Source organism: Hemicordylus capensis, chromosome 4, assembly GCF_027244095.1.
Source record: "Hemicordylus capensis ecotype Gifberg chromosome 4, rHemCap1.1.pri, whole genome shotgun sequence".
Classification (NCBI taxonomy): Eukaryota; Metazoa; Chordata; class Lepidosauria; order Squamata; family Cordylidae; genus Hemicordylus; species Hemicordylus capensis.
The window spans coordinates 77,731-101,699 of record NC_069660.1 but is presented as its reverse complement, the minus strand read 5'-3'; the positions used below and the strand labels follow the sequence as shown (position 1 = coordinate 101,699).

Genomic DNA, 23,969 nt, shown 5'->3' with positions numbered 1-23,969 from the left:
TGGGGGCGGGGTTGCCGCCACCGCGCGTGCGGATTGGCTGTGCGGGCCGCGCGGGGTCACGTGGGCTGCGAAGGGCGGGAAGCGGCGACGGAGTCCGGACACCGAGGAGGGAGCGCGGCGAGAAATGGCGGGAAGAGGCGGCGGCGGCGACTACGCCGAGGAGCGCGGTGAGGGGGGGGGCGAGAGGGAGGGGGGCGGCGGTGACCTGCCCCCCGCGCGCGCCCTGACCTGCCCCCCCCGCGCGCGCCCCCTGACCTGCCCCCCCCGCGCGCTGACCTGCTCCCCTCTCGCCCCCCCCCCGCCCAGAGAAGGCGAAGAGCTTCCTGCAGGGCTTCAGCAGCAGCGGCGGAGGCGGAGGCGACGCGGCCCGCAAGAAGCAGCAGCAGCCGCCGCAGGAGGAGTCGAGCTTCTCCTACCGCCGGAGCTTGGTGAGCGGAGGCGGCAGCGGTCTCTGAGCGTCTCTCGGTTCCTGGGAGCGAGGGGGACTCTGAGCACATGCAGAGCGCCTGAGATCTCGATCTCTTCCCCTTCCGCTCCGGAGTTCAGGACGCTGCTGGGGAGTCCAGGGGCCTCCGAGCATGTGCAGAGCGCTCCCAGTCTCCGTCTGGCGGCGTCTTCTGCAGCTGGGCAGGGCCTGGAGCCCCATCTCTGGGGGAGGGGGGGGCCTTTTCCTCCCTTCCTTCCTCCAGAAATCCCTCTCCTCTCCCCGCCCCCCACCCCCTTCTCCTCCCCCCCCCCCCGCAGGGAGCCCTGGCCCACCGGGAGCAGGTGGCCTTGTATGTGGACCTGGACGATGTGGCTGAGGAGGACCCCGAGCTGGTGGACGCCGTGTGCGAGAACGCCAAGCGCTACGAGCAGGTCTTCGCCGATGCCGTCTGGGAGCTGCTGCCCCAGTTCCGGCAGCGGGAGGTGAGGAAGGGGGAGCCCAGCCCCACTCCGCCCGGGGGTGGGGTGGGGTGGGGGGCTAGGAAGCCGCCTGCTCAGCCTGTGGCTCGCTTGTCTGCAAGCAGGTGGCCCACAAGGACGCCCTGGACGTCTACATTGAACACCGCCTTCTCCTGGAGGGACGTGGCCAGGAACCCGGCCAGCTCCGAGACCCCCAGAATCAGTTCCCGCCAGAACTCCTGCGCCGATTGTGAGTCATGCGGAGGCGGTTAATTGTCTGTCTGTCAAAGGGAGAAAGAAAAGTTAAGATGCTTTATGGAGTCCCACCAGAACTCAGTGTGAGGGTGTGAGTTTCAGAATTAAGCAGAACTCTTCCTCAGGTGGGATGTTTGGAACAGAAGAACGGCCTTGCTGCTGGGTCAGGCCCCTCAAGGAAGCCCATCGAGTCCCGCATCCTGTTGCACACAGTGGCCCAGCAGATGCCGCCTCTGGGGAGCCCACAGGCAGGAGCGGAAAGGGGCCGGCCCTCCCTCCTGCTGCTGCTCCCCTGCAACTGGTGCTCAGAGGCATCCTGCCTTGGGGGCTGGAGGTGGCCTCAGAAATCAAGTGTATGTGTAAGAATTGGGGACTAAGAGCTCTGAAATGAATGGAAGACGGGCCTTAAGATGAGTGTGAAAGAGAAGCTTTTTTTGGCAAACAAATATAGTTAGACTTAGTGTGGATAAAACATCTGTTTACTCAAAAGCATTTTAGGAGCAATGAAGGCTCTTCCTTTGAAAACAGATGAATCTGTAGTAAACAATCACTGCCTGAACAACTACAGAAACAGAAATCTCACCAGTCTGCTTAGAATAGGGCTGCTCAACTTCGGCCCTCCTGCAGATGTTGGCCTACAATTCCCATAATCCCTGAGGCCATTGTGGTTGGGGATGATGGGTGCTGTGGTCCAAAAACAACTGGAAGGCTGAAGTTGAGTAACCCTGGCTTAGAACAAAAGTATGAGGCAATTCTCACGATGGGGGACAGCCGGGCTAAAGGAGCCCAGCCCAGTTTTCTCCCATTGTTAGAACCACCGGGTGAGCCCAGTGGTTCTCTGGCGGCTAGTCCCTCAAAGAAGCCCTCCCTTTACATGGAGTTAGCGGAGCAAGCACTCCGCTAACCCAGTTTTCCTGATTGTGAGACAGCGCGGCGGCGCGCAAGGAAACCCCCGATGAGAGGCTAAAACAAGCCTCCCAGTTTCAGGGCTCTCCCCAGAATGCCCTGCGCACTTGTGCGGGAAATCCTGGGACTTCCGGGGGCTGGACGGCCCCCAACGTGGGCAGCCGATACGGCTGCCCAGCAAGGAGCGGCTGTTCCTCTGCGGGGGAGTGTGGGCTAAGCCCACTCTTTCCACAAAATCCTCCCAGTCCCTACACAAAGATCGTGTGTAGAGTCTCTATGTCCGACTGGCAGCAGCTTTCTCAGGTTTCAGGCAGGAGAGTTTCTCAACCCTGTCGGGAGGTGCTGCCAAGGATTACATCTCAGGTCTTCTGCAGGCAAAGCAGATTATCTGTCGTCATTTCCCAATGTAAGTTCAGTGTCAGGAAAACGACAGCTCAGGGTCTGCAGCTCATTGGTAGAGATCATGCTGTCACACAGGAACTAGAAGGACCCAATTCTGTAAAAGGCAGTTTCATATGTTCAAGTGTTAGCCTTGCTTCTCAGTAAAGATGCCTAAATGTTAATAGATGAGAAAGAAAAGCAGAGACAGACTTTTGTTGTCCCGATTGGTTATCTCAAGTTCCCTTGATATTTTGAATAGTAAACTGGTCAGCCGTGGGCTAGTAAATAGCCTTAGGACTTGCAACTAGTTGGAAAACTCTGCTCCAACAATGCTCATTAGTGGCTCCTCCTTGGACTGGAAGGAAGTTTATTATGAGGTAGTAATAAGAAGTCTCTTCTGAGCTTGGTGTTCTTCAAAATTTGTATTAATGACTTAGCTTGGGGGAATTTCTTATCAAATTTGCAGATAATGCAAAACTGGGTGGGATAACTATCGTCTCAGAAGACAGAAATAAAATTCAAAATAACCTTGATAGAATGGAAAACTGGGCTGAAACGAACAAAATGAAATTGAACAGTTCTGCACTCAGAGAAGAAAAAACAGATAGAGAATGGAGGATACCTAGCTTGTTGGCTGTGTAAGGGGAAAGGATCTTTGGTCTGCGGTCTGTCGCAAGCCAAACACTAGTCGATCATGTGGTGCAGTTACAAAAATGGCTTGTGATTTTTAGGCTACACTAGTAGAGCCATAGTTCCCAGGTTGTGGGAAGTAATCGTTTCATTTTGCTTTGCAGTGGACTACCTCATACAGAGTAACTGTCCAGTTCTGGGCACTGCATGTTGAGTGGGGTCTAGACCAGTTGGAATGGGTTTTGGGAAGGCAGCAGGTGATGTGTGTGTGGGGGGGGGGGGTCTGGAAAACAAGGCCCAGTGAGAGAAGGCTGAAGGAACAGGGTATGCTGAGCTTAGAAGAGAAGGCAGTGAAGAAGGATGTGATCTGGCATCCACACATCCCCTTGCCAATGGCAAGTGCCTCCAGCCTTCTGGCAAGAAGCATACCCAGCACCACACAAACCTCTTCACGAAAGATCTCCTCTCCACTACACTTGAGAAGGTCAGAAAGAGCAGGAATTCTTTCTGAGCAGGAGGAGAGGCCTCCCGCTGCAAATATGGGATGGGGAGGCTTGCTTCTCTCCTAATCTTTGCCTGTGTACCAGAAAAGGATCTGAGAGGGGTTGGCTTGTGAGCTCAGCCTAAATTTGTGGCTCCCTGGACAGGATGGCACTCTCCAAATACTTGAAGGGTTGTTGCGTAAAGCAAGCCTTGGCAAACTTTATTTGGATCTAGGAGTCAGACTTGCTTTTTGCATCTTGCACCTGCCCCCAGAAATGCCCTCTGCTCCATGGGGGAGCAGACTCCCTGCTTTGCTTGCTCCTTCCTCCTGCTCACCTCAAAAGTATTGCATTTTCTTTACGTAAACTGCATCGACGATTTATTGAAAAGTGGTATATAAATATTGTAGTAATAATTCAGCATATGCTCTATCTCAGCCCCGTAAAGTAGGTTAGCGGGTTTATTTCAGAGGCCATCCAGCTGAACACACCAGACGGCCTCCTTTGAAACCTTAAATAGGAATGGATCTATGAGCAGCAACATAGTGGCAGTGCCAACAGAAAGAGCACACAGATACAGGGTTGGGGCTCTTCTCAGCACTATCCCTGCTATGCTCAGTGAAAATGAGCCATAAGTGTGCCATAGCCATTTTCTAAACTGGAATCACTGTATGAGAAGAGCACCTAGAACATAAGAATCTATGGAATTCTATGCACGTGGTGATGGCCACTAGCTTGGATAGCTTTAGAAATGGCTTTTAAAATGGCTTTAAAGAGGGCTTCGATAAGTCCTCAGAGGACAGGCCTATCAGTGGTGTGGAGGAACAGCCCTCTATTCCTCCTGACCTTTTTACCATGGCCACCAAGTGGAATTGGGGTATGGCTGGGTCCACTACAAAAGCCCTTCACCCAACCCCCCACACCATTAACAAGGAAGTTTACTTTTAGAAAAACTGGTTCAATTAAAACATTACTCTTACAGGGGGGAAATTCAGAACAGTTACTAACAGAACAGATCAGGGAAAATAAAAACTGGATAAATACATCTACCTCTGCTGGTCATTGCTCAGTCCTCTGTGCTTTCTTGTTGGCTTCTGGCTTGCTGGGTGGCTCTGATTCCAGCTCAGGTCTAGGGCTCCATCCAGCCCAGCTCTTCTTTTTCTCCTTTAGTGATTTCTGTTGGGTTTCTCCCTCCAGCAGATGGACTTCCAGGACTCTCGGTCTTCTTCAGCCTCCAGCTCAGACTCTCCAGCAGACTTGACTTATCTGGCTTCCAAGACTCTCTCCCTTCTTCTGCAACCTCCAGCTCTGACTTGCTCCAGCAGACTCTCTTGACTTCTCCTTCCAAGATACACACGGACACACACATTCTTTCTCTCTCTCTCTCTCTCAGGACTCTGACTTTCCTCTCTAAACACTCCCAATATATAACAGTTCCTCTGGCCTATCAGTTCCTCAGCCCAGCCAATCAGAACAAACAAAAAATTCCCTTCATATCTTGAAATCTCTTTTTCCTCCAAAAATCAACTGTCAGAATGCTAAACCAAAAGTGAAACAAGAATGAACTTTGACTCTGCATCTTTTCCATGCATAGGGACTCGCAAGCACAGAAATCTTATTTGCAGCAATATAGAGGTTCTTAGGAATATAATATAAAACAATTCATTTATCAGGGCTTATTTACGAGAAGAGGTTTGGGAATATTAGTGCACTATACAATACAGGGGCTTATTCACAGAAACCCAAAAGGTCTAGACCTCGTACCTCCACAAATGGTGACTAGTCAGTGGTTCTAGGCCACCACGAGAGGCAAGATGCCTGTGAATGCCAGTTGCAGGGCAGCAGCAGCGAGAGAGAGGGCAGGCCCCCCTCAGCTCTTGCCTGTGGGCTTCGCGGAGGCATTGGTTGGGCCACTCTATGAAACGGGATGCTGAACTGGGTGGCCTTGGGCCTGATCCAGCAGGGCTAGTCTTAGGTTCTTATTAAGCTGCCTTCCATTGAGTCAGGCCCTTGGTCCATCTAGCTCAGTATTGTCTACACAGACTGGCAGCAGCTTCTCCAAGGTTGCAGAAAGGAGTCTGTCTTAACCCTATCTGGAGATGCTGCCAAGGAGGGAACTTGGAAACTAAAGAACAGCCCTGCTGGATCAGGCCCAAGGCCACCCAGTTCAGCATCCTGTTTCACACAAATCAAATTTATTATTATTATTACGGTCCATGACCATGAAAACAAGAAATCAATACAATGCGATACAGTAAAAATGTACAACATCAACCTGTTTCACAGAGTGGCCCACTAGGTGCTACTGGGAAGCCCACAGGCAATTTGGCAGGTGCTTTGCAGTTTCTCTGTTGCCCTCCCAATAACCTTGTGAGGCTTTTACTTTTTTTGCAGATGACAAAAACTGAGGCTGAGAAAGTGGCTAGTCTGAGGCCATGCATGGGATTGGAGTTTAGTTCCCTCCCCACTCCCTTGCACACTTTCTTGGAAGGCTCCTGCAAAAACAGAAAAAGGAGATGCACGGCCACCACCTGCTGCCTTCTGACCCTACGCTGAGCATGACTGTGGTGGATGGCGGCTCCAGTGCAGGGCAGCTGTTCTCGGCTGGCTGGCCCATCTGCTCAGGCTCTCTTCCTTCTTCCTTGGCAGCGAGCTGTACTTCAAAGCCCCTTCGAGTGCCAAGGCCCGAGTGATCCGGGAGGTGAAGGCCGATGCCATTGGGAAGCTGGTGACTGTACGGGGCATTGTCACCCGTGTCTCTGAGGTGAAACCTCGCATGGTGGTGGCCACCTACAGCTGTGACCAGTGCGGGGCAGAGACCTACCAGCCGGTGAGTAGCCGGCCCTTTGGGAAGGTGCCTGTCTACGAGGGAGCACTTCCCCCCCACCCCCGTCTAACCTCCCCCTCGTCTTGCCGCCGCCACCACCTTTCAGATCCAGTCTCCCACCTTCACGCCTTTGTTGATGTGTCCAAGCCGGGACTGCCAGACCAACCGAGCTGGCGGCCGCCTCTACCTGCAGAGCCGCGGATCCAAGTTCACCAAGTACCAGGAACTCAAGATACAGGAGCACGTGAGTTTGAGTGCCCCTCCTCTGCCGAAAGGAGAGGACCTGTCCCCTGCGCTGCCCCTTCCTTATCTCCCCGCTAGCGTGGTGGGCCCTGAGCGGGGGGTGGGGGGAGCTGCATGTGGGGGGCAGACACACAGTCCGGTTGCTATCCGCTAGGAGCCGGGGGTTTTGGCCCAGTGGCCGAGCACCTGCTTCCGTTTGCATGCAGAAGGCCGCCCTCGGCTCAGGTTGTGCCATCTTTAAAAGGGCCGCAGGGTTGGGGAAAACCTCAGGTGTGGCCCCATCTGGACAGACAAGTCGCTTGGGGCAGGGCAGTGGCATGCCTGTAGAATGGCTGCTCTCCTGCTCCTGAAGCTTCCTTTTAAGGCAGCTCCTGCATGGGCGGTGGGGTGCAGGTGGGCGAGGAACCAGCCCTCCTGTCCGTGGGCAGCCTGGGTCGAAGCTGGTGGAGAAGGGGCTCTGGGCTGCCTTCCTCCCTTCTGGATGCCTGCCCTGCTCAGCAGAAGCATCCTGACCCCTGGGAGGAGTTTGAGAGGTGCTGGGCACTGCCAAGTGGCTTGCTTCTCATGGATGGAAAGTTGCCCTGGTGGCTGACGGGTCCTTGGTCCTAGGTGCAAGACCTGCTCTTGCAAAGGAGACTTGTAGCCAGCTGCGTGCTGGTCTCCCACCTGGAGCTCTGATTGGGGCGACTGAGCTGACGGGTCTGGCACTGTTTCAGTCCAGGTAGAACCAGAGTGATGCCCTGGAGCAACGGGAGGGGGAGGGGGAGGCTGCGTTTGGGGGTGTCGTGCGGGGATGGGTCTTTGTCCTCCTCGCTGACCTGGCCGCCTCTGCCTGTGTTTCTTGCAGAGTGACCAGGTGCCGGTGGGGAATTTGCCCCGCTCCATCAGTGTGAGCCTCCAAGGAGAGAACACGCGCCTTGTGCAGCCGGGCGATCATGTCAGCGTCACCGGGGTCTTCCTCCCAGTGCGGCAGGCTGGCTTCCGGCAACTCCTGCAGGTGGGTGGCTGGCTGGCTGGCTGGCAGGCAGGGAGGGCAGAGGCCTGGGCTTGGGGCTGACTCTGAGGTGAACGCCATGGCTTGCTCTGACAGGGCCTTCTCTCTGACACCTACCTGGAGGCCCATCACATTGTCTGCATGAGCAAGAGCGAGCAAGAGGAGCTGGGAGAAGGGGAGCTCACCGAGGAGGAGCTGCGCCAGATTACAGGTGAGCAGGAGGCTGCTCTCCCCGCTCCCTTCTCTCTCCTCTCCCTCCCTCATAAACATGGTGATTTGGACTAAAGTGGTCTAACGAAACTGGTAAGTGTTAAAGAGCACCAAACCATTCATCAGAAGGGGTGATCCAGCTAACGTGGTGTTTTGGGGGTTCAAAATAGCTTGGACAACAGAGAGTTGAGTAGCCAGTGCTGTAAGAGGGAGGATCTTCCTGTGGGCTGAGAATTGGTTGAAGACAGGAAGCAAAGGATAGGAACCAGTGGACAGCTTCCAGGAGAGTGGCGGGGGGTGGGAGTCCCTCATCCCTCGAGGTTCTGTAGAAGCTGGTGCTGTTGACCAGACAAAGCATTTGGTAGCCAGGCTTGCAGCGATCACCAAAGGGTTCAGGGTGAGGGCCACACAGAGCTCCAGAAAGATCTCTCCAGATCGCTGTTGATTAGAGGGGGGTGGGGCTCTAATCCACAGAGCTTATGCTACAGGAACTGTATTAGTCTTTAAGGTGCCACAAGATTTTGTGTTAACCAGAGGAGAGTTCTTGGTCATCACAGGAGGTAGCTCAGTAAACACTGACCCAGCGTCCTCAGGAAAGGGACTGAAAGTAGGATGGTACTGTAGGTGGTTCAGGCAGAACAGAAGCACACGATTGGTTGGTAGACTCCCCTGCCACAAGATGGGACTTCATGTTGTTCCCAGCTGAATCGGAGCCCGAAGATGTGCCAGTGCGTTGGCTCACCTCATCTCCTTGCATTATTGGCCCCCACTGCTGAAATCTTCTCCTTGGGAGACGGACCTGCCTGACGGCCGATTAATAATTCGTGGCCACTTGGGCAGGAAGAAAGAGTGTCAGCCCAATTAAAAAGACACGTCTTCACGGAATGAAAGTTTCAGAAGCGGGGGTGGTGGGAGGGCACCCCCAGGAAAGACTCTCTTGGATGGCCACCCACTGAGCCTCCCAAAGAAGAGCCATATGCAGGAGAGGCTTGCCGCTTGTGTGGGGCAGCCGGGTGCATGTGGGAGCAAAGCAGCCCTTTGAGCACCATGGATCCAAGCGGTGGAGGGCCTGAAAAACTAGTCATTGCCACATAATGATGCCTCTGAGGACCAGAAGCTGGAGAGGACTGGGAGGGGCGGGGGGGGGGGGTGGTGTCCCTATGCAGCTGGGCGTGGGATGCTGCCCTTGCTGGGCCTTGGCCTGGCCCAAGTTCCCTCCCACAGGCAGCCCCGAGGAGGTGTGCTGGTGGGGCTGCTGGCGGAGGCTGGGCGGGAGAGGTGATCCCGTGGTGAGCGGCCCTTTCTCTCTTTGGACTACACGGATTCTGAGGGGCATCGGCGGGTGGGGTAATCTGGGTGACCCACTAGAAGAGAAGCTAGACCTTCTCCTGATGCCTTCCCTCCCTCACGTTGGGAGAGGGTTAGTGCCCTATTGTTTGGGCTCCTTTCCCTTATTTAAAACATCTAAAGGCTCTCGTTTGAGGCAAAGCGGGTTAATTCAAAACACACCACAAAAACACACCCTTTAAGCCAGTTCTAAAACAAACATGGTACACCCTAATGGTAAAAAAAAACCCAGCATTGGAGAAAAAGTGCTTCTTGACACAATATGTGGTTAAACTATGGAGTTCACTGCTGCTGGATGTGGTGACGGCCACCCATCTAGATGGGTTTCAAAGGAGACTAGGCCAATTCATGGTGGAGGGTAGGACGATCAATGGCTGCTAGTCTTCGTAGCTGTATATTTCCATCAGGATCCAGAGGGGGGCACCCCCTCACACCAGGTGCTAGGGAGTGCCAATGGGAGGGGGTGGTTGACCCCCCCACCTCCGCAGGCCTCCCAGGTGCACCCGGTTGGCTATGGTGTGAGGCACAAGGCTGGCCTGGATGGGCCTTTGGCCTGATCCAGCAGGGCTGGATCTTTCCTTATGTCCTTAAATATCATGGTACATGGTCCTAACTGAAGAGCTGCAGCCGCTTCCGTGCTGTCTTGGCTCCCCTCTCCATATACCTCCGGCAGCCCCGAGCGAGGTCGATCTGCTCCTTTCTGCCTTCTTGCAGAAGAGGACTTCTATGACAAGCTGGCAGCCTCCATTGCCCCAGAGATCTACGGCCATGAAGATGTCAAGAAGGCCCTCCTGCTTCTGCTGGTGGGGGGGGTGGACCAGAACCCACAGGGCATGAAGATACGAGGTGAGTCGCGTAACCAGAAAGGGCGACGTGACCTTTCTGCCCAGTGCATGTAGCGGTTCTGCTTTGTTGCTGTTGGGGACGTCGTCATCTCGCAGCTGGAGTCTTGGTTTAGTCTCCTCCTGCAAAGGGCGAGGGAGCTGTCTGGCCCCCGTGTGTGTCTGCACATTTGCAGAGTGTTGCTTTCAGGGCCGGAGCAGAGGAGAGCTGGCCTTGTGGCAGCAAGCATGAGTGGTCCCCTTTGCCAAGCAGGGTCCACCCCGGTTTGTATTTGAATGAGAGACTAGCTGTGTGAGCGCTGCCAGAGATCCCCCTTGGGGATGGAGCCGCCACTCTGGGAAGAGCACCTGCATGCAGAAGGCTCCCAGTCCCCTCCGTGGCGGCAGCGCCTCCAAGAGAGGGCTGGGAGAGCCTCCTGCCTGTTACCTTGGAGGACGTGGGAAGCTGCCATTAGCCGAGTCAGACCCTTGGTCCCTCTAGCTCAGTATTGTCTACACAGCCTGGCAGTGGCTCCTCCAAGGTTGCTCGCCTTGCTCCCCTCTTCTCTAGGGAACATCAATATTTGCCTCATGGGGGACCCTGGGGTGGCCAAGTCCCAGCTGCTTTCGTACATCACTCGCCTGGCACCACGCAGTGAGTACCACACGAGGACAGTCGCTCCCTGGGAATCCTTGCCAGATCTGGTCAGTGGGCAGGGGAGGGAGGGGGCCGCTGAGTGAGCAGGAAGGGCCACTCCTAGGCTTCACTGGAAGCCACGGAGAGCCCTGCCGGGTCAGACCAAGGTGGGCCCGTCAGCTGCAGCGCTTCTGTTCTGCGCCTGGCCGGCCAGAGGCCTCTACGGAGCTTCCCTGCGGGGCCCGGAGACTTCCAGCAGCCTGCCGGGGCCCATCCCTGGGTTGGTCCTCACCCCTGGGGTCTGCCGCGCTCCCACTTGGACACAGCAGCAAGCGGGGAGGGAGGGGAGGTGCTGCTGGCTCCCTGCTCAAGAGCCGAGGCAGCCCCGTCTCCTCGCCTTCCGTCTCTCCTCCAACAGGCCAGTACACCACAGGGCGTGGCTCCTCCGGTGTGGGGCTGACGGCTGCTGTGCTGCGTGACCCCCTGACGGGGGAGCTTACCTTGGAGGGGGGCGCTCTGGTGCTGGCCGACCAGGGCGTCTGCTGCATTGACGAGTTTGACAAGATGCTGGAGTCGGACCGCACCGCCATCCACGAGGTGATGGAGCAGCAGACCCTCTCCATCGCCAAGGCTGGCATCCTGACCACACTCAACGCCCGCTGTGCCATCCTGGCAGCTGCCAATCCGGCTTACGGGCGCTACAACCCCAAGCGCAGCCTGGAGCAGAATATCCAGCTCCCTGCCGCCCTGCTCTCCCGTTTCGACTTGCTCTGGCTGATCCAGGACCGTCCTGATCGTGACAATGATCTTCGGTGAGGAGGAGGAGGAGGAGGAGGAGGAGGAGGAGGAGGAGACCCCCAGCCCTCCCCCCGCGAGGCTCCCTTGCCTGCTCCTTTGCTGAAAGGTCTTTGCTTTCTGTCTTCCACAGCCTGGCCCAGCACATCACCTACGTGCACCAGCACAGCCGGCAGCCGCCCTGCCAGTTCCAACAACTTGACATGGGACTCATGAGGTAAGAAGGGCAAGGGCTCCCTGCTCTCAGAGGCGGCTGCAGGGGCTGTCGCCTCCAGCTTAGGGGATGGGGGAGAGCCGGTCCTTGGTGCTGCTGTTCCTTGGAGGCACGCTGTGGCTTGACGGAGAGGAGAGCTGCTCTGCCGTGGGGAGGCTGGCCCCATCTCTCGCTCTCCCCCTCCAGGCGATACATCGCCATGTGCAAGCGGAAGCAGCCAGCCGTGCCAGAATCGCTGGCAGATTATATCACAGCTGCCTACGTGGAGATGCGGAAGGAGGCCTGGGCCAACAAGGACACCACGTACACCTCAGCCCGCACCCTGCTGGGGATCCTCCGTCTGGCTACTGCCCTGGTGAGTCAAAGGTGGAGGTCCTCTGAGGCCTCTTCAGTGGGGAGGGTGCTGGCCAGAGGCAGGGAAGGGTTAGGGCATGCAAGGTCTCTGCCATGCCAGCTTGAATTTGGGAGCAGGATTCAACAACCTGGCACTGGCTTGGCTCATCTTCGGAGCCAGCTCTGGGCTGCTTGAGAGAGGCTTGGAGGCCTTTGGCTGGTGCCTGGTGAACTGATGCCTGGGTGAGGGGCTCAGTACAACTACCAGTGACGTGACGACTTTGGCAGTTCTGTTCTTAATCTCTTCCCTAATGATCCCTAGCATGGAATTAGCTGCCTGTACTGCTGCTGCACATGGCGTCAGCATTTTCAGTGAGCCATGGAAATGCTGTGGACATCATGTAGCTTGACTTGAGTGATGCATTTGACAAATTCTTCCACATTGGTAAAAGTTGGTAAAAGTTGAGTTATAGGATGCTTCTGTTGGGTGTGGATTTACAGCTGGCTGAGCCACCGTAGCTAGTGAGCACTCCTGATTGACTCCATGTCATGCTGGAGGGAGAGATCAAGTGGAGACCGACAGGCCCTCCCCTGGGTCCTGTGCTGCTCCACGTTCTCATAAATGACTTCGAAGAGGGAGTAGGATGCTTGTTAGACTGGCAGATGATACAAGATGTGGGGGTGGAGGGGGAGCAGCTCACATCTTGGACAGGATGAAGTGCAACGGATACAAAGGTCCGAGTTCTGCATTGGCTTCTTCTTACACATAAGCAGAAGTACACAATGGGGGAGGCTTGGCTGGGCAGCAGTACATGTGAAAGGGGCCTTGGTGTCCTAGTGAGCAACTCTGGGAGCATGAGCCAGCAGGGTGACGCAGCTGCTAAAAAAGCAAAGGCCATCTTAGACTGCATTAACGGAAGCATCGAGCTCAGATCACACGCACTCATTCCACTCTGTTTCACACTGGTCAGACCTCACTTGGAATATTGCGTCCATTTCTGGGCCCAGCATTTTAAAGGCCATAATAATCTGGGCTGGGTTCAGAGGAGGGCAGCAACAATGCTGAGAAGTCTGGAAATCAAATTGTATGAGCAACACTTGAAGGAGCTGGGTCTGTTTAACCTGGAAGAGAGATAGGCTAGCCGTCTTCAATATCTGAAGGGCTAGGGCACAGAACCGAGAGTGGACTTGTTCTCTTTTGTTCCTGACAACCAGAACAATAGGTTGAAATTACAAAGAAGCAGATCTAGGCTAGATGTTGGGAGGCATTTCCTCACTGTAAGGGTGTGGACAGTGCAACAGTCTGCCTTGTGTAGAAGTCGGCTTCCGGTCACTGGGGCTTTCAGAGGTTGGACAGGCATCTGCCAGGAATGCTGTTAGCAGTTTCCTGCACTGAATAAGGGGTTGGACTAGAAGACCTCACAGGTCCCTTCCAACTCAAATTTGATGATGGCTTGCCGGGGAGCAATGGTGGGAGAGAGGCTGTGCCTTCCATCTCCTGCCTGTGGGCTTCCCAGGGGCATCTGGTTGATGACTGTGGGGAAATAGGATGCTGGACTGAAAAAGCCTTTGGCCTGATCCAGCAGGCTGCATTGATTACGTTTGTGGGGACTGCAGCCCCATCTCATGAAGAAACAGAAGTGTGCAAGTTGGCCCATATAAAATGGTGGGTTGTGTATTGTTTGGATCTCCTGTCAGAGCAAAGAAGTCTTATTCTGATCTAGTAGCTACAACTTACGCCTTGGGGATCTATAAAATGGGCAAACAGAAAGGACAAGGGCCACGCTTCCACTGCACCACAACTGGAGCTGCAAATCCTGAGGCCTAGAGCCATAGCTCTGGGATCCCAGTACCATAAAAGGCCTCTTTTTAACTTGCCCCTTTCTAGGTGCATTGAATCCCCGCTGGTGTGTTTCCCAGACTATGGGAAACATCTATATCGGGCAACAGCGATATAGGAAGAGGCTGAAAGGCATCCTCTCATACTGCGCGGGAGGAGGCCATGGTCAACCTCTCCTGTGTTCGACCAAAGACAACCACTGGGCTCTGTGGTTGCCAGGAGTCAACACTGACTCGATGGCACACTTGCATGCATGTACTTATCATCACGGCTCCGAGATCACTATGCAATTCCTACATCTTATTTTTAGTCACCCTTAATTCCTTCATGTACATAGGAAACTGCCATAGACTGAGTCAGACCATTGGTCTATCTAGCTCAGTATTGTCTTCACAGACTGGCAACCAATGTAGTTGATTTTTAAAAGATATATGAAAACCTCAATATTGCCTCTTTTGAGATCCCAAAGGAAACAAGTGGGAGCTGCTGTTTCTTGTTAAGAAGAAACTCTTTCTCTTTGTTCATTCCATTAGAGTAGACCAAACAGGCCTAAAAGTTCTCAACAGCACTCTTGACTGGGAGTCAGGTGTGAAAATTTGCCCACACCAGTTAAACCACCAGACTTCAGGTGATCTGGTAGCTTGAAGCTTACAGTTCTAATGTAAAATGGGTTTTTCAGGAAATCCCATTTCCCACCCAAATGGTCTTTATCATGCTGGGGCATCAGATTTTCTTCTAGAGTTTGTTCTTAATTGTAAAAACATAAGAACAGCCCTGCTGGATCAGGCCCACGCCTGTCCTGTTTCCCACAGCAGCCCACTACCAGATGCTCCGAGAAGTCCACAGGCAGGAGCAGCCAAGAGGGGCCGGCCCTCCCTCATGCTGCTGCTCCCCTGCAACTGGTATTCAGAGGCATCCTGCCTCTGAGGCTGGAGGCAGCCCACTGCCAAGACTAGTAGCCCAAAAGAACAGCCCTGCTGGATCAGGCCCAAGGAGGCCCATCTAGTCCTGCATCAGCTCTTCACTTTGGACCAACTGTTCCCTTAAAGCGGAGTTTTGAAGCAGACAAAAGGTGCACTCAGCTCCTTCCCAAGCAACAATCCGAGGCGATACTTAGGGAGGACAAGATAAAGATGGAATCCTTCACATCACTTCCAGAACTGGTGTACTGCCAGCTCCAGGCTTCTGCCCTGTATATACAGGTTCCAAAGCCCAGGGGTTGTTTTTTTTGGGGGGGGGTGATAAAATACAGGCAGCGTGGATGGAGAATACTCCGGCTGAAATAGCCTGAACATGGTGGCGTGTTCAAGAAAAGAATCTATACAGCAGGCGGCTTATGGGGAGTTGGGATCATGGACTGAAAGGAATCTGTGGGTGCTGTGGCTTTGTGCATATGAATTAACGGCTCCCTCCCTTACCTAGGCACGACTGAGGCGTGTGGATGTGGTTGAGAAGGAGGATGTGAACGAGGCCATGCGCCTCATGGAGATGTCCAAAGACACCCTTCTGGCAGACAAGGGACAAACGGGCCGGTGAGAGAGAAGGGGCTCTAGCCATCTGGGGCGGTTGCTGCGGGAGCAAGAGGCGGCCGCCTGCTTTCTCCAGGCTGTGTGTGGTCGGGCAGGCTGGCTGACTCCTCCTCCTCCCCCCTTCCTGTAGGGCACAGCGGCCATCTGACCTGATCTTTGCAGCCATCAGAGAACTGGTTCCCGCTGGCGGGACACGGTCTGTCCGCCTGGCTGAAGCGGAGCAGCGCTGCCTCTCGAAAGGCTTCACTCCAGCCCAGGTCCAGGCTGCTCTCAGTGAGTATGAGGAACTCAACGTCTGGCAAGTGAACCAGCAGAAGACCCGGCTCACTTTGGTCTGAGGGAGGAGGCGGAGGCGGCCCTTTGGTGGCATTCCTCCCGGGGGCTCCTGCTGCCTGCCAGGGCTTGCTTCATGGTGTCGCGACAACTCCCAGCATCCTCGGCTGCCGTGGCTGGCAGCTGTAGTCCGCTGATCTGGGACCATGGCCAGCTGCTGCCACTCTTTTAGACACAAATCTGTTTTCTCCCTAATAAAGTGCTTCATGGGGGCTGGTGTGCTTTTCTTTTTTAGGCTGAGGGCAGTGGAGAGCACAGGTGTAGGGACTTGAGTTAGAACTGTCCTTGTGAGGATAGTGATGCCCAGTGGCTGTGTGGGGGCCCTTTAAACTTGCCGCCTGTGTGGCTTTCCTCCCTCTAGGAGAAAACAGCATGAGTGGCCAGGGAGAGGAGAGCTGGTCTGGTGGCAGCAAGCGTGACTTGTCCCCTCAGCTAAGCAGGGTCTGCCCTGGTTGCAGATGAATGGGAGACTTGATGTGTGAGCACGGCAAGAGATTCCCCTCAGGGGATGGAGCCGCTTTGGGAAGACTATCTAGGCCCCAAGTTCCCTCCCTGGCCGCATCGCCAAGACAGGGCTGAGAGAGATTCCTGCCGGCTGCCTTGGAGAAGCCGCTGCCAGTCTGGGTAGACGGACCTAGGGTCTGATTCAGCATATGGCCGCTTCCTGTGTTCCTATGACTACGTGAGGCAGAAAGAAGCCAGGGTGGGCACAGGGGTCTCCAAGAGAGTCTTGGTGCTTCTGTACAGGTTGTTCCCTTTCTCTACCTACACAGTCTCCACCCCCCGTCTGAAGCAAAGAAACCATGGGAAGCAGGCCCTGTGCCTCTCGGCTTACAAGCTAAACAGCCAAGAGGAGGAATAGACGGCAGGGGTCCAAAGATTACCACGGGGGCAAATGCCCTTTCCTAGATGTGCACTGAGGAGAATTCAAAATCCTACTCTTAATGAGCTGGCATTTGAGATCTCACTAGAATTTTTTTTTTTTTTGGTCAGATTAGCTACTTCACACTGGAGTTTGTCAATACCATTGGTAGTTTCTGTCTAGGCCTGATGCTCTTAATTTTTAGTTCTAGAACAGCAGCAGCCTTGTCACCCTTTGTCTGTTTGTCGGACTCCTCTGAAAAAGTCAGGTCAGGCACAGTTGGCTGCACAGCCTCATCTGCAGTGGAGACAGATGCCAGGAATTGCGGCTGTTGCTGCTGCCACCTTCTACCAGGCCTGTTTAGCTCAACATTGTCCACAATATCCCGTATTCATGGATGGCTGCAGGACAGATGCTGCTGGTGGCGGCAGCAGCAGCAGCGTTATTGTCCCTCCCTTTCCCAGGCAGCCCAAACATGGGAAAGGGTTTTGTCAGAAGCCCTGGGATAAAAGGAGGGCTCCTCGAATGGAACAGGAACAGACAGCAAAGCATACAAGTAAATGGGAAGACGTTCAGCATAAGTAAAAAGACGCAATCGGCAAAATCAGCGGTCTGAAGCAGGTGCTGGTGGGGAATCAGGTAGGAGACCCTGGTGGTTCAGTGGAAGCTCACTAGTGGTGCTGTAGCAGCAGCAGCAGCAGCTGTGAAAAAGACCCATCTCATCACGGCCACAGTGCCTGCTCAACAACAGGTGGTTTCAGTGGATGGGAGTAAAAAGCAACTTTACAACAGCAGGGCACAAGACCCCAACCCTCTGGGGGCAGAGCCCAGCCTACTCCCTGCTCCACAGAAGACGCAGACCCCAGCTGGCCTCATCACCACGGCTTTATTGAGAACACCTCAGAAGAAGAGGCCCCGCATGCGGCGACCAATGCCCTGGCGGTCGTAGAGGATGTTGAACTTGTTGACAAACTGGTTCATGGTGTTGCAGGTCTTGGTGATGGTGCCCAGGTAGGTCATGAGGCCCACGTCGTTGCATTGCTGGGAGAGAAAAGTGGCATGAGAGAGAAAGCGGGGGGTGGGGATGGGCACTCCAGCACTGGGTCTGACCGGGGAGGCTTCCTTGGGGTTGCAGGAGAAGAGCAGATTTTCTCCATCCTCCAAGACTTTGCTCTGGCTGCCCTACTCAGAAGCGGCATTGCATGTATTCATTACAACCCACCTTCCCAGCCAACAGTGCCCAAGGCTGCTGTTCCCACACAAACTTGGCCAGGGAAGTCATAGTTCTGCCTCACAAAGCTGCCAGGAATGGAGGAGAGATGAGGTTCCATATTTATGAATACTTCTACACCACCCTTCATCCCAGGACCCCAGGGGGACTTGACAAGATATCCAGCAGGGAAGTTGAGGCAGCAGGTTGCCATGGCCCCAGAAGAGCCCTGCGGGATCAGGCCCCTCAAGGAGGCCCCTCTAGTCCAACACCCTCTTTCCCACAGTGGCCCACCGGATGCCTCTGAGACGTCCACAGGCAGGGGGTGAGGGCTTGCCCCCTCCCCTGCAGCTGCTCCTTAGAGGCATATTGCACCTTCAGCTGTAGGTGACCTAATTACGTTGTTTGACTTTTAAGACTTTAAATCTCGCAGGCTACTGACTAGGGATGGGCCCGGACCGGCCCTGAGGCCATTGAAAAGGTCTCCGGACCGGTCCGGACCTGGGTGGTTTGGATTGGGGGTGGGGGGTTGCTTTAAGAGCGGCAGGAGGGTTTACTTACCCCTTCCGCTGTGGCGCCGTAATGCTAAGAATTGGGGTAATGCTTTGCGCGCGCGCACGTCAGTGACATGAAGCGTGAGCACCACATGCACGCGCACAAAGCATTACTGGGAGTTTTTGCAGAGCAGCAGCGGGGAAGGGGCGGCAGGGAGGTATCCTGCCACCCCAATTATTCTTAGCATTACAGCGCCACAGCGGAAAGCGGCAGGAGGGGTAAGTAAACCCTCCCGCCGCTCTTAAAGCGACCTCCCACCCCAGCGCTGGACCGCAGTGTGGCGGTTCTGTGCACACCCCTACTACTGACTGACGGTTGCCAAAGGAGAAAGTTAACAGTAGATGTGCTCAAAAGCTGGACACCGCTGACGAATATTTAGACACCGCTTTTCAACCAGAGTTCCCAAAGTGATTTACACAGATAGAAACAGGCTGGCATCTTAATTAAGCAGGGTCGGCAAGAGTCTGACTGCTGCAGCCATCGCAGGAGTGACAGGGAAGCTGCCTTCTAGGCCCCTCCAGCTCAGCACTGTCGACTTCCGATGGGCAGCAGCTCTCCAGGTGAGAGTCTCTCTGCCGCACCTGGAGATGCTGCCAGGGACTGAGCTTTCTGCATGCAAATCGGATGCTCTAGTGCTGAGCGAGCTGGGCCCTCCAGCTGCTGTTGAACTCTTAACTCCCATCATCCCCAGCCACAACTTACGGTGGCTAGGGAAGATGGGAGTTGTAGTTCAGCAGCGGCTGGAAGGCCAAGCTTGCCTGCCCTTAGCCAAGAGCCTCCACCAGAAGCAGGGACACATCTGCATTCCTCTCCCTCAGCCCCACTTGGCACACCCTTCTCCAGTCAGAGGAGAGTGAGTGCATATTAGGGATGTGCCCGGAACCCCTCCTCCAAGCTTCGGAGGTGGCGGCGGCAGGGGTGGTCCCTTAAGGGTGGGAGAGGGCGCACTTACCCCTCCCGCCACATTTTCCCTGCCAGCACTCCGTTGTATCAAAGTCCCTCGGGGAAGTGGCCGGAAGTACCAGGTGCGTGTGCACATGACAAGCGTATACACGCCTGGAACCTGCGGCCGAGGACGGCAACAGGGCGGCAGGGAGGTACACTGCCGCCTCAAGGGGCTTTGATAGATACAACAGAGCGCCGGCAAGGGAAATGCGGCCGGAGGGGTAAGTGCACCCTCCCCTGCCGCCTCCAAAATGCGAAATGGCCCCGGTGGCTGAAACGTTTCGGAGGCTTCTAGAATGGCCTCCGAAATGTTTTGGGCACATTGGGAACTCCAGAGACGATCTTGATCTACCTGTCCTAGACAGGGTCACGCTTCCCCAAAAGGAACAGGTTCGCAGTCAGGGAGTACTCCTGGATCCACACCTCTCCTTGATTTCTCAGGTTGAAGGGGTGAGCCAGGGGTGCTTTCTATCAGCTCCGGCTGATACACCAGCTGCGCCTGCTTCTTGAGACAGCCTCACAACAGTGGTACATTTGTTGGTAACCTCCAGACTGGACTTCTGGAATGCGCTCTACGTGGGGCTGCCTTTGTACGTAGTCCGGAAACTCCAGTTGGTTCAGAATGCGGCAGCCAGGTTGGTCTCTGGGTCATTTCGGAGAGACCACGTTACTCCTTTACCGATGGAGCTACACTGGCTGCCAATAGGTTTCCGGACGAAGTACAAAGTGCTAGTCATAACTTACAAAGCCCTAAACGGCTTAGGCCCTGGGTATCTAAGAGAGCGTCTTCTTCACTACGAGCCCCACCACCCACTGAGGTCATCTGAGGACAGGGGTGTAACAAGGCTGGAGTGGGCCCAGAGACAAAATTTTAAAATGGGCCCCTCGCTGATACACACACACACACACTTCACAATATGAAGTAATGTGGCTTGCCTCAGGGGGGGCCCCTCGAGGCATGCCGCCTCCCCTTGCCTAATAGTAGTTACGCCCCTGTCTGAGGAGGTCCATATCCAGTTACCACCAACCCATCTGGTGGCTACATAGAGGCAGGCCTTCTCGTTTGCTGCCCCAAGACTGTGGAATGCGCTCCCTGCTGAGATTCAATCCTCCCCATCTCTGGCAGTTTTTAAAAAACCCTAACCCATCTTTTCACCCAAGCTTTCCCAACTTTTTAAAACTGTATTTTTAATGTTACGGCTGTTTTTAAATTGTTGCATTGTTTTAACTTTTATATGTGTTTTAATTGTTTTTATGTTAACTGCCTAGAGAAGGAAGTTTGGGCAGTATAGAAGTTTAATAAATAAATCCTTAGTGCATATCCCCCATTCTTGACACCCCCCGCCCCCGCAGCAGACACTCACATCATAGAAATCTGTCTTGAACTTGTCAGTGCTCAGCACAGGCAGGCAGTGGCAAAGGGCATAGGCCTCCCGCAAGATCTCATGATTGAAGGGCACCTCACCTGCATGGGAAAGGAGGGCAGGTGGGTGAGAGAGGATCCTCGAGTACCCCCAGGGAAGGGAGGGGCTCAGACCAGCTGACCCACTTCTTGTCCCACCTCAGCTCTCACCTGCCTCCGAAGCTTTAACATATTCCAGAATGAGTTTGACGCGGCTATGAAGCATCTTGATGGCGCTGTGCTGGGCAATGAGGTGCTCAGCCACTAGAGAGGCATGCAAGGGGGAGAAGGTCAGTGGGTCAGACATGCTTCTAGGAAGTCTGGGAGGCAGCCAGGGAAGCGGCAGCATTCCCAGATGACCACCACGCACGTAGACCCCAAACCTACGCCAATGCAGGGCAGCCTACACAAGGCCATCCGCTCCACAGCACGGAGGCGGCATCCCTTCGTGACACGTGTTCGCTCTCACCCGTGGAGTTCTCGCCGCTGCCTGTTGCAGTCATCCGTGCCACGTGGTCAACCCCAATGCGCTCAGCCTCCTCTGTGGCCAGTGTGTACGTCAGCTCAGCAAACAGCATTGTGGCCTTGATGGGAAGGGGAGGAGGTGATGAAGCACATGCCACGGGAGTCTCTCCCTACACAGATGTGGTCAACAGGAGCCTGATGACAGGGCAGACCTCTCCTCGCCTCCCCCCACACGCCTGCCGTGCAAGCCTTGCTGCAGCTGAAACCATTATGGCTGTGAACTACCAGGAGGTCAACACCGCTGAAGACGGGGGCAGGAAAGGAGGGTCTGGGGAACCAAGATCTGACCAAGGAGGGGTTACCATTACCTCTCCGTTGATTATGTCAATCACTGATTCAAAGACACTGACAGGCAGCTGCGAGGAAAGAGAAGACAGCAGACAAAGTTCACGCAGATGCTCCAAGGCTTTGCAAAGATGCAGTTGCTTGAGGCTCCCATTGTGGTGCAGAAGAAGAGCAGATACTCACATCCGTGTGTTTGGTCATAGGATTTAGCTTGAGGAAGAGGGGGCTCTCAATTATTTCACACACCTGAGGAGAAGGGGGAAAATGCCACCAGTGGCTGCAGAAGTACCGGCCCCTCTCCCAGGATAGCACAGAAGTTGCCACCAGAAGCAGGAGACCTGCATCGGGGGCTTTTGCCCATCTTCGCCACCCTTGACATGGAACTGGGTGACTCTGGGCCAGTCACTTCTCTCTCAGCCTAACCTACTTCACAGGGTTGTTGTGAAAGAGAAACTCAAGTATATAGTACACCGCTCTGGGCTCCTTGGAGGAAGCGCGGGATATAAATGTCAAAATAATAACAACAACTTCCCATGTGGAAGAGTGGAGGCTCACCTGCTTGTGGACATGGATGTCAGACTGGTCTGGGGGGCCACCTGTTGTATACCAGCCTAGGAACTCGAGGTCCTTGAAGACTTGTTTAACTGTGGGAGAGTAGAAGACGGTGCGAGAGGCCCAGCCCACCCTTCCTTCCAGAGGCACATCAGACCCCTCTCTCTGTGCCCTCCAACCCTATACTTACATTGCTCCTCCTTGGTGTAATAATACTCCTTGTCAATAACCACATTTTCTTCCACTGTGTGCGACAACAGTTCAAAGGAGTTCATGACCTCGATGTTGCGGCCTTCCTGACGGCCAATCAAAGCCCCAATGACTGTAACACAGGGAGGAGAAGGGGGGGGAGGTGGGGGGGGTTGCTGCAGAGTCTCATCTCGCCGCCTGCTCTGCAGAAACAAGTCCGGACCTTGGGTGACAAGGCGGCTCAGGAGGCACCGGGCCGGCGAATGGCCGCGTGGCCCGTCTCTACCCCAAGGAGCCCAAAGCCGGGAGCTTGGCCAGGGAGTCCTCGGGTCGGCCTGTGGCTTGGGTGGTGGCCATGGCCCCGCCCGCCCTTGCCGGAGGAGCCAGGCTTGTGCCCCGACAGGCAGAAGCTCAACCGGCGGCGCTGCTTCTCCGATGGGCCCCCCTCCACGCGCCGCGCCTCCCGCCCGCCCCGCGGCTCATCAGCACCTTGGACGGGGCGCCCCTCCTGCGAGCGCATCCGGATCCAGTGGTCGCTGATGTTGAGGATGACCAGCGGGTGCAGCGCCACCGACACGCTGCCCGTCACGCCCGAAGCCATCACCGCCGGCCCCGCTGCGGAGGGAACGAGAGAAGGTGCAGGGAGAGGTGCAGGGAGGGGGGTCGTCGCCGTGAGCCCCCGCCCTGGCCCCCGCCCTTACCCGCCGCGTCCACCTCCATGCTGCCCCCGTTGCTGCTCCCCGCCCCGGCCGGGCAAGGGCCGCCGCCGCCGCCAGCCGCAGCCGCTCCTGCAGCTGCCGCCGCCATCTTGGCTGCGTTTGTCCCGCGGCAGCCCCCGTAGCAGCCTCTGGCCCCTGTAAAGTGCGCATGCGTCCGTGGTGTGCGCTCAGTCCGTAGAGGCAGGAAGTGCTAGAGTCGGAGAGAGGAGTTGCTGGTAGCGAATTCCGCGGTTGATTTAGCGGGGCTGCTCGTCCCGGGGAAGCGTGCAGTGGAGGCCGCGGCTGGATGGTCTGCCGGAGGAGGAGGAGGAGGGGGAGGGGGAGGGCGGCGGCTCGTCCTTCTGCTGCGCCCGGAAGCGGAGATGCCGCCGCCGACGCCCCCCTGGGACCGCCCCGGGTGGCCGGGGGAGGAAGCCGCCCGCCCTGCGGCCTCCGCTCTCCGCGTCGCCCTCCCCGCTGCAGCCTCGCAAGGCAGCCGCCTGTCTGTGTCGCGGGGGGGGGGGGAGATGCCGCGGGCGGGGTGGGGCGGGGCGCCCCCCTCCCCGCTGGGCAGTTTCTGTGGTCACTATCCACTGCCCCCCCCCGCGAAGAAGCTGCCGCCTCGCGCCCCCCCCCACCCTCCTCTGCCAGTCTGACGGGGGGGGGGGGCGGCGTCTCCTCTGCGGCTGCTCCGAGACTGGGGTCTGGCTGGCCCCGCTGCCGGGAGAGGCTGCCTCCGCCGCCGCCGGGGGTCGAACTGGGGCCGGCTCTGCAGATGCTGCCGCCTCCGCCCCGGAGCGAGGTGGAGCCTCCTACGCCCCGTGCGCCGCCCCCCACCCCGCCGTCTTTCCCTGGCCGTGCGGTTGGGGGGCGGGGGGGCTCTGCAAGGGCGGAGGTTCTCGCCCCAGCCGAAGAGCCGCCCCCCCCTTCCCTCCCTCCCTCCCCGCTACGAGGCGGGTTGCTGCAGGCATCGGCTGTATGGCGGCACCCCGAAGCTAAAGCTTCCACAGAGTGAAACGATGTGTGGTTTTTGCTCGTCAGTGCTGAATAAAGTTCTGTAGTAAACGCTGCACACGCAGAGAGA

At 55.9% G+C, this 23,969-nt stretch overlaps 2 protein-coding genes across 2 annotated transcripts; one reads left to right on the top strand and one right to left on the bottom strand.

Moving 5' to 3' along the window:
• Positions 1–8: 8 nt before the first annotated feature.
• MCM7 (minichromosome maintenance complex component 7) lies at positions 9–15,874 on the top strand. Its single transcript, XM_053243815.1, has 15 exons — positions 9–167; positions 307–428; positions 745–909; positions 1,011–1,135; positions 6,189–6,369; positions 6,473–6,610; positions 7,457–7,606; positions 7,700–7,814; positions 9,875–10,006; positions 10,553–10,636; positions 11,037–11,430; positions 11,547–11,630; positions 11,814–11,982; positions 15,223–15,332; positions 15,460–15,874. Exons 1-15 carry the CDS (start codon positions 125–127, stop codon positions 15,665–15,667), a joined length of 2,220 nt encoding a protein of 739 aa, XP_053099790.1. The 5' UTR covers positions 9–124; the 3' UTR covers positions 15,668–15,874.
• Positions 15,875–17,391: 1,517 nt separating this feature from the next.
• COPS6 (COP9 signalosome subunit 6) lies at positions 17,392–23,706 on the bottom strand. The gene is made up of 10 exons (XM_053250436.1): positions 22,889–23,706; positions 22,677–22,802; positions 22,189–22,320; positions 22,002–22,090; positions 21,630–21,692; positions 21,470–21,517; positions 21,106–21,220; positions 20,808–20,900; positions 20,599–20,699; positions 17,392–17,565 (listed from the first exon to the last, which is right to left on the bottom strand). The coding sequence occupies exons 1-10, from the start codon at positions 22,992–22,994 to the stop codon at positions 17,425–17,427; spliced, it is 1,014 nt and encodes a 337-aa protein (XP_053106411.1). The 5' UTR covers positions 22,995–23,706; the 3' UTR covers positions 17,392–17,424.
• Between the last annotated feature and the right edge of the window lie 263 nt (positions 23,707–23,969).

Excerpts from the sequence above, each read along its gene's own strand:
- COPS6 (XM_053250436.1), bottom strand. The coding sequence starts at position 22,994 with ATGGCGGCGGCAGCTGCAGGAGCGGCTGCGGCTGGCGGCGGCGGCGGC. Across the intron at positions 22,321-22,676 it reads GGAGGGGCGCCCCGTCCAAG|TCATTGGGGCTTTGATTGGC; the intron begins GTGCTGATGAGC and ends CCTGTGTTACAG. Across the intron at positions 22,091-22,188 it reads TTACACCAAGGAGGAGCAAT|TTAAACAAGTCTTCAAGGAC; the intron begins GTAAGTATAGGG and ends ACTCTCCCACAG.
- MCM7 (XM_053243815.1), top strand. The coding sequence starts at position 125 with ATGGCGGGAAGAGGCGGCGGCGGCGACTACGCCGAGGAGCGCG. Across the intron at positions 11,631-11,813 it reads CTTGACATGGGACTCATGAG|GCGATACATCGCCATGTGCA; the intron begins GTAAGAAGGGCA and ends CTCCCCCTCCAG. Across the intron at positions 11,983-15,222 it reads TCCGTCTGGCTACTGCCCTG|GCACGACTGAGGCGTGTGGA; the intron begins GTGAGTCAAAGG and ends TCCCTTACCTAG.